The sequence below is a fragment of the Melospiza melodia genome, chromosome 12 (assembly GCF_035770615.1).
Source record: "Melospiza melodia melodia isolate bMelMel2 chromosome 12, bMelMel2.pri, whole genome shotgun sequence".
Classification (NCBI taxonomy): Eukaryota; Metazoa; Chordata; class Aves; order Passeriformes; family Passerellidae; genus Melospiza; species Melospiza melodia.
Window position 1 is genome coordinate 17,008,371 of NC_086205.1, and position 8,958 is coordinate 17,017,328.

The 8,958-nt window shown below is 45.3% G+C and overlaps 1 protein-coding gene across 1 annotated transcript in view; it reads left to right on the forward strand.

Moving 5' to 3' along the window:
* The window catches only part of MB21D2 (Mab-21 domain containing 2), a 58,682-nt gene extending 51,773 nt beyond the window's left edge, over positions 1 to 6,909 (forward strand). Inside the window, exon 2 of the mRNA XM_063167014.1 lies at positions 3,248 to 6,909. Coding sequence (XP_063023084.1) covers positions 3,248 to 4,512 — 1,265 coding nt within the window. The 3' untranslated portion in view covers positions 4,513 to 6,909. The remainder of the gene's footprint in view (positions 1 to 3,247) is intronic.
* The last annotated feature ends 2,049 nt before the right edge of the window (positions 6,910 to 8,958 follow it).

Sequence of the window (8,958 nt, forward strand, 5' to 3'; positions counted from 1 at the left end):
ACTGCAAACCCCTAAAGCCTTAGGTAATCCTGAATTTGGCCAGCTCAACTATTTATAGAACACTCTATGCCTATTCTAAATATACTTTCCTCAAGGGGACCTTATCTCAACTCCCTGCTCCACCACTTCAGTTGGATCAGCAATGCTGCTGTGATCATTTAGCAAAAATTCCTTCTCTTGTTCTGTGGCAGAGCTGCAGATGTTGCTGGTTTGGGACTTAAAGGGGAAATTCTGTGCCAAGCAGAGCTCAAAGGTTTGATTTAAACTGCAGCCAGCCAGGTGGAGAGATATTGATGACATGTTAGATCATTTCCTGTAACCATTTCCTTACCATTTTTCAATATTTCTCTTCTGCTGGTAGGTCCAGAGTTCTGGAGAGGGAAAACCAAGTGACTCATTGACAGTGTACAGAAGGCAGGGCTTGAGTCCCACTTGCTGCTGGTTAAATGGGGTTAGACTATCAACTCTATTGCTCCCATGTAAGGACAAAGGTTCTCTTCAGGCCAAGGAGAGCAACCCATCCAACAGCAGATTCTGAAGTGGGGAATCTCTTTTGAAAAATCCTGATTTTCTTTTTTAGTTGAAGGCTCTGGGATAGAAGTTCTGGTGCAAAGGGAGAGCGTTTTTCATCCCTTAAGTTTAAAAAGATTTAGAAAAATGCATCCTTTATTGAGTCCTATAGGTTTGAACATTTTCCTCTGTCGGATAGTTACATTCTGTCTGCCTGTCTCAGGAACATCTGCAGATTTGCATGGCAGATGCTGCAGAGCACTGTCCTGAGTGGGACATTGTGGCTGAGTGTAGAGGCAGGATGGGCCATCCAAACCCATCATATCATGAATAGCTGTGCTGCCTCACTGTAAGGAACAGTAGTACATTAATCTTTGGGGGGCAAAATAATTGCTCCCTGTACCTATGATGTGATTGATCCAGACTCTACTTCGTGGGCATTGGACTCAGCTTCCAGCAGAGGTGTAAAGCACTAAGGCTGCTTGCACTGGTTCAAGGACAGGATTCAGAGGCAGTGTGTCAGTGGTGTCTGCAGAAGTCACATCAATTGAGGTACCCATTAGAAAACCCCTTCTGGGTACAGCAAAAGAGTGACTGCTACTATTTAGCCTCTGGGATAGAGAAGCCTGTGTAAGACTTTGCTGCTCCACAGATCAGGGTAACATAGCTCACTGTGTGTCTAAGCCTCAGAAAATGTTTTTGAGGTTGACAGAAGCTTTTCTTAGTTATTACCCTTTGAGGATGAACAGGGCAGCGTGTGGCAAGATCGCAGAATGGGATTAGCTCAGGATTTAGCAGGAAGAGTTTCTTAGCACTCCTTTAGAGCTATTTCCTTCTATTGCAGCCCCTGGAGCTGCATGAAATAGAAGGGTTTATGTCCTTGCCTGCCTGGCAGGAAAATCACCCCAGCTCAATGCAGCAAAATGGACTGGGTCCAGTGCTCTTGGAAGGAATGAAACAGGTAAAGTGTTTTTAACAAGGAATTTCACATGGGGGCTTTCAGGTACACTGAATATTGCCCCAGGATGCATTCTGCCTCACACAGAGGCTTCTTCCTCCAATATCCTTGGCTTTCCCAAGGAATCCGTGTCCACAGAGCTTTAGATTTTGCTCTGGTCATGGCTTACCTATAAGCATGCAGGTAGTGTTTTAATCCTAGCATGCAGGGAAGGACAGGTGAGTCTGTCTGAAAGCTCTGCAGTGCCACTGAGCCTGGTGCAGCCCTCAGTGCCCTGGGGTGCTGCTGCTGCTCTCTGCTAGGGTGACCCACTCAGTGCAGGCAGTGTCTGTGATCCTACAGGGATGCATTACCTCAGGAAAGGCTCTGCAGCCACTGGGACCATGACAGCATGGGTACTCATACTGTAGTGCTGATCATTTGTGTTTCACATTCTTGATGTGTCTGCCTGTGATTTCTGGGCTGACAGAGTGACTGGCAGCTTTCTGGCTCACTCTGTTATGCCTCTGGCTAGTTATTCCCACTGCTGTCTCTCTAAGACTGGCTTCCTTTTAATGGAAGTTGCCCATTTGACCATTCTTGATGTAAACAGACCATATTGCCTTTCAGAAGCCGGACTCAGTAATGCATGCCAACAGAAACTAGTGCATTTGTACTTGTAAGGAATAAAATCTATCCCTTTTGCAGTGCTCATAACAGCTTCAGCATCTCCATTCAGAGCCACTGGCCTTTGTTCCCTCATGGCTGAGGTGTGGCAGCTGAATTGAGGCTGGGAAGCAACCAAAAGCATTTAACCACAAGAGGAACACCAGCAGTGAATCAGCACAGAAAGCAGGAGCAGGCTGCAGAGCAGTTGAACTGCAGAGCTCAATTTTAAGCCTAATTTGAACACTGAATGAGGTGCTAATATCTCAGCTTCTGTGTAGAGTCTCAGTCTGCTGTTCATTTTCTATGGACACAGTATAGTGGGGTGTATTTATAGAATTCCTGGTGAAAAGCTGGCTTTGTACAACTGGTACAGGCACTGCAGGGTGAATGTCGCGTCTGGTTTTGGTGCTGAAAGTAAAATCTGTCTTCATGTCTGTGTTCTGGAGAGCTGATCAGATATTTTATGTCATTGCAGCTTAAAGAGCCAATTTCAGAGCTGACTTCTCTAATTGCCTGATCATTTAACCTGCTTCATTCACCCATAAGAGAAGGATGCATTTCTTTTGTTCATGTTGCCTTGTTCATCAGTGAATGTAAAGCGGATTGTAAAATCAGACCTGCTTGAACTAACATTTGTAGCTATTCATTCACTCATGAACAAACCAACTCCCTGCTGCTGGTCCAGATTTTTTCTATACCAGAGAGAAAATAAGAACAGCGAGTCAATTAATATTTTCTTTTCTCTATGGCGTGTTGGTGAAACATTTGGATACTCTGGAAATGAATATCAATATGGTGAAAAACTGGTTTAGAAGGTGTTAAAAAAGTTACATTTAGTTCTGGAAGTAGCTTTGCTGTGTTTTACCAGAGGCTGCTGCTTTTTTCCATTGCTTGAAATCTGATGTTTAGGATGGACTTCACACATTCCCAGGAATGCAGTGAAGGCCCTGCTCTGCGTCAGGTGAGACCAAAGGTTGTCTGAGTGCTGGGACTGATTCATGTTTTTGTCACACCAAAAGTTATACATACCTCTGGTTGCCTTCTTTTTTCTGCTGGGCATGGAATGGGTTTTAAGCCTGGTTAGATCCTGGATCGTTTTTTTTAAAGGACTTGTCTTTCTATCTTTTTCAGGCATGGTTCAGAAACTCGACCAGAAGCTGCCTGTAGCCAACGAGTACCTGCTGCTGTCGGGCGGCGTGCGGGAAGGTGTGGTGGACATTGACCTCGATGAGCTGAATGTTTATGCCCGGGGCACAGACTATGACATGGACTTCACGCTGCTGGTGCCCGCGCTGAAGCTGCACGACCGCAACCAGCCGGTGACGCTGGACATGCGCCACTCGGCCCTGTGCCACTCCTGGCTCAGCCTGCGCCTCTTCGACGAGGGAACCATCAGCAAGTGGAAGGACTGCTGCACAATCGTGGACCATATCAATGGAGCCACCAATTACTTCTTCTCCCCAACAAAAGTTGCAGACTGGTTCTATGAGTCCATTAGCATCGTGCTGTCTGAGATCCAGAAGAAGCCCCAGCGAGGGATGCCAAAGGTGGAGAAGGTAGAAAAGAACGGGACTATCATATCCATTATTTTGGGAGTGGGCAGCAGCCGCATGCTGTATGACATTGTCCCTGTGGTGTCCTTCAAAGGCTGGCCGGCTGTGGCACAGAGCTGGCTGATGGAGAACCACTTCTGGGATGGGAAGATCACGGAGGAGGAAGTCATAAGTGGGTTTTACTTAGTGCCTGCATGTTCCTACAAGGGGAAGAAGGACAATGAATGGAGGCTGTCATTTGCCAGGAGTGAAGTGCAGCTGAAAAAGTGCATCTCCAGCAGCCTCATGCAAGCCTACCAGGCCTGCAAAGCCATCATCATCAAACTGCTGTCCCGCCCCAAAGCCATTAGTCCATATCACCTGCGCAGCATGATGCTGTGGGCTTGTGACAGGCTGCCAGCCAGCTACCTGGCCCAGGAGGATTACGCAGCCCATTTCCTCCTGGGGCTCATCGATGATCTCCAGCACTGCTTGGTCAACAAGATGTGCCCTAACTACTTCATCCCGCAGTGCAACATGCTGGAGCACCTGTCCGAGGACACGGTGATGCTGCACGCGCGGAAGTTGTCCTCGGTGCGCTCTGACCCCGCCGAGCACCTCCGGACTGCCATCGAGCACGTCAAGGCAGCCAACAGGCTCACCCTGGAGCTGCAGCGGCGGGGCAGCACCACCAGCATCCCCTCCCCGCAGTCCGACGGAGGGGACCCCAACCAGCCTGACGACCGGTTAGCCAAAAAGCTGCAGCAGCTAGTGACTGAGAACCCCGGGAAGTCCATCTCTGTCTTCATCAACCCAGATGATGTCACAAGGCCCCACTTCAGAATTGATGATAAATTTTTCTGAGCTTTCGTCAGTGTTTCTTGGGATTTTTATTTGTTTTGTTTTTTAAAACTCTTGCAGTGCGCAGGTTTTTTTATTTGGTTTTCCTTGATGACTTAGTCTCTTGGTTTTTACATATCCAGCATAGATTGGATCTGTTGAGAACAATCTGAACAAATTATAAATCCTGTTTCTGCAGGACAGTGCAGATTTTGGAACAGTATATTACTATTTCATATGCTGCTTTTTTTTTTCTTTTTCACCCACCCTGCCCATTGTCTGTGAGTAGTTTCTAAAGGAGGACATGCATCATAAACACAAGCCACAGTGTAATGTAGGAGTTTTTCCAAGCTTCCATAATTTATGTACATTGTTGGGCTGGGAGAAAGAAAAACTCCCCTTCCGTTGCTTCAGAAATTCACTTCTTTTTCCATAAGCTTCCATCACCCTAAAGAAATGAGGAGAGGCTGGGTTGGAAAGCACTCCTGGTAATCTGACGAGGCCAAAGCTACTGGGCTGAAGCCCAGCTCATCTGTTCTTCACATTTCTGATACAGGGGAGAAAGCTGACTTTACAGATGATGATGCAGCTTTTTGGGGAAAGAGTTGTTTCTGTTTTGATCTACTTTTTGAATGTAATTGTTCATTAATTGGACCTTGTACAGTCCAGAGGGTTGTTTCTGCTGCTTTTCCATGCGGAATAAGGTTATGGAATGTTAGTTTTAGTGTGTGTAATTATTCAAAGCCTTATTTAAATTCTATTAAAGAACATACCATTTTAAATGTAATTGCACTAATGAAATCTCTGCCATTACCTCAGTCCCACTGTTTGTGTTTCTTTCATGAATTAGCATCTGTTATTAGGTCTCAATATTGCTGATTGCTTGAGACCCCTCTGGTCTCATGGTTTCAGGTGATTTCTTGATTGTCTTTTGTAAAAGACTTCCTTGTTAGCCCGGCTATGTGTGAGCAGTCAGAGTTTTGCATTGGCATATTTCTTTGGATGCGTATTGTGTGTTGCAGTGCATATTGCATTAATATGTATTGCATGTTGTTGAAACAGGTTTACCATTAGATAAGGATGTAATGCTAAAGCAGTGGTATGTGCAAAGTGAATCAGCCAGACCTCCAGCAAAGGAGCTACCTTGCTTCTCTAATGCATGTATTAGGCCTGATCCTTTCTGGCAGTTACCATTCCCTGGACTCCTGAGAACTTTCTGACTCACCCTGGGACATGGGAGATCTTACTCTGGTCTCATGTTTGCAAAAGTTCGTGTTTGTGTGTAAACTTGTGGTGCAACGGTAGCCTTGAAAAACACATACACTTTTCTTCTGTGTGTAGAGTAAGATGTATGGTAACAAGGGTTAGTCTGAGCCAAAAATAATCCAAGAGTTCAAGGATAGAGTGACTTATTGTGGCTGGCTGGCCAGTGACTGATATTTAGGCCTTAAATCAGCAATTTGGGCTTACTGATTATCCCAGAGACGCTGTTCTGATCCAAACTTGATGCATGTGTTAAAATGTGATTATTAGAGCAGGTTGAAGTATTTTTAAAATATTTGACAGACAAATGAGGTGCATATCTAGTAAATTCTAACTGATAAAAATTGTGTATGAAAAATGTGTCACTTTTTCAGTCCAGCCTTTGTGGTACAGAAACCAGGCTGGTGGAGCAGCACACCAACAGCTTTGGCAACTGCTTTATTAGATGGCAGGGAGGTTTCAATACCTGATCTAGTGCCCAAGTCATGTCTTAAAACTTTAGCTCCTCCATCTCTTGGGCATAATTGAAAACTTCACCCCATTGCTATAGCCAAGATGTTCACATTTACCTGAATTTACTGGTACATACTTACAAGAAGCTCTCAGAAGTTGCTGGCCTGATGGAGTGGATGAGGATTTAACCTTAAAGCACAATTGGCTCTTGATCATGAGCCCTGTGCAGCTGCAGTTTGGTCCTGGGAAGGACATGGATTGGCTTCAGCAGAAGCAGAGCTGGGTCCTACCCACGTGGCCATTGCCAAAGATGAGTTTCCATATAAACCTGTGAAACCTGCCTGGGGGAGGCAGGAGAAACAACAGGGAATCCTCTCCAGAAGTGCGTGGAAAATGCAAATTTGTTGAAATGGTTTCTTCCCCAGCCTCTGGGACTTCTGTTTGTTGAAAGAAGAGTCTGGGCTGCAGGATGAAGTTCCCATCACTACATGAGAAACCTGCTCAGCACAAAGCAGCAGTAGCCTGGCAGGCAGAGTACTCTCCCAGGAGACCCATTGTCTGTGCCAGTGCTCCTGAGATATGCAGAAACACAGCCTTCCTCATGCCAGTTCAATGTCCTGCTGACCAGCAGTTTGACTAGCCCATGTCAAGCTCTGGTGTGTGCTCCTTTTTTTGGTTTTAATTAAAAAAACATTTTGAAAAGTATTCACCTTGTTCTTCCTGCATTCTGTGTGTTGGAGTTTGTTGTTGTTGTTGGGTTTTTTGGTTGTTTTTTTTTTTTTTCCTTGTGGGGGAATGGAGGCTTGACTTTTTACTGGACTGAAAAGCAGTTTTCCAGGTAGGTTTGTGAGAATGTTATATCCTCCAACTGGACCATCTGTCTTCCCAGGAGACAGAATCCTAATCTGCAGTAGGTTTGTATCTGTCTAGTATTTGCTCCTCTCCACATACTATAGTTAATTTAATGAAGCAAGCTGCCAGCCCAGAGGTGACAAGTGTTTTGTATATTAGAGAATACAAAAGACTGTTTTCTTCCTTTTCTATTGCCCCCTTTTGCCTTTGAGTATATGCTGGCACAGACTTGTGAAGTGCAGAAGTGTCTGTGTGGGATTTCAAAGTAGTCAGTGGGTTTAGATATCAATGACCTTTTACTCTTTACTTCTCTCTGCAAGTTTCAAGGAAACCATGGTGCTTTTCCTGTTAGGGAGTTCTTGAAAGTCATTCACACAAGCATTTTAGAGCACTCAGCCCCATGGGGTTAGAGACTTGGCCAATCTGACAAACACTGAAATAAGAAGGAATTTGCTGTAAACTAGCAATGTAGGCATCTTCCCTGCTGATGTCAAGAGGAGACAAGTCAGTGCTGTGAGCCAGTGTCTCCACGGGAGCTTCAGTTCTGCACCCACTGCTATGGCAGGTAAGACTTCCTTTCTTTCTTTTCCTTTTGCCCATTAGCCACCTCTCTGCTGACTTCTCCCTGTCCTGAGCGATGTTGCAAAAGGACTGGGACAGTTTGTGAGAGGCTGGCAGCATGTAGGATGGATCCTTTGTGAGTCTGTGAGTTAGTGACTCCTACAGGGTTAAAAGGGAGGGAGTCCCAGCCAAGAGCGTCTGGCTTGGAGGCATCAGAAAGGTGGGGAGGAAGGGAAAGTGCCCTTCAGAGGCTCCTCTGCCTCCTCCCAGTGTGATCCTCCTTGGCCATCTTGTCTCTGGTCCTTCTCTTGGAACATGCTTTTACCTTTGCTATTTCCATAAGGTTTCTCTCCAGTAGGACAGTGGCAGAAGCAGCTAATTTGACTGGTTCCAGTTGTTGTAAGTTCTGGGAGATGCTGAAAAAGCTGTCACTTCTTCAGAAGGACACCTGAGCTGCTGCAGAGGTGACAGAACCACCAGCTAATGGGAGTTACTCTGTTCTGTATTGGGAGAACTCATTTGAAGGCAGAAGGGAACAAGAGACCAAGAGCTTTGTGTCAGCCTGCAGTCTCTGCTCCTTCAGGCAGGTTGTGTGAAGCCTCAGTCACTCTTGTCTGGCTGTGATAAATTGGTTTCTGCACGTATTCCAATACTTTAGCCCAGAGAAGTGTTGGTGATCTAACCAGAAAACTACAAGTGGGCATCAGAGTCACTCTTTGCAGCAAAATACCAGCAGGACTTTAACCATGCACTGCCCAAAATAGAAGCCTCTGAAAGAGCTGGTTTTTACTAGTGTGTTTTCTCTGTTGTTATTGTGACAAATGGCACTAATTTTGATCTAGATTCTTGGACTTTCCCTAGTTGCCTTGTTCCAGTGGAGAGCAGCCTTCCTTTGGCAGCTGTGGTGGTTCTGTGCTGGACACCTGAGCTCTGTGCCCTTCCAGTGCTTGGTCTCCCCATGGAGGGCTGTGAAACAGGCTTGTGTCTGCTAAAAATTGACTGAAACAGGCATTGAAAGGTGGCAGTCACAATAAGTTCCATTGGGAAACTTGAAAACATGCTTAAAACAAAGCATGTGTACTTTGCTGGATAAAAGCTGACTGTGGTCAGACCAAAGATAAGCAGACATTTATCATATTTTCTTAACCCATGCATAATACAAGTGGCCATGCACAATGCAATGTGGCAGAGGGGAAGGAAGATAGATTTGCTAATTATTATTTCTGATAAAAAATTTTTAAAGGTGTGCATAGTCCGTGCATAGAATTGCTTAAAAACATCCATCTGTCCCTTTTTATGGGTTCGGTGCTGGATGCATTTTGCCACTTTGTCTTGTATTAA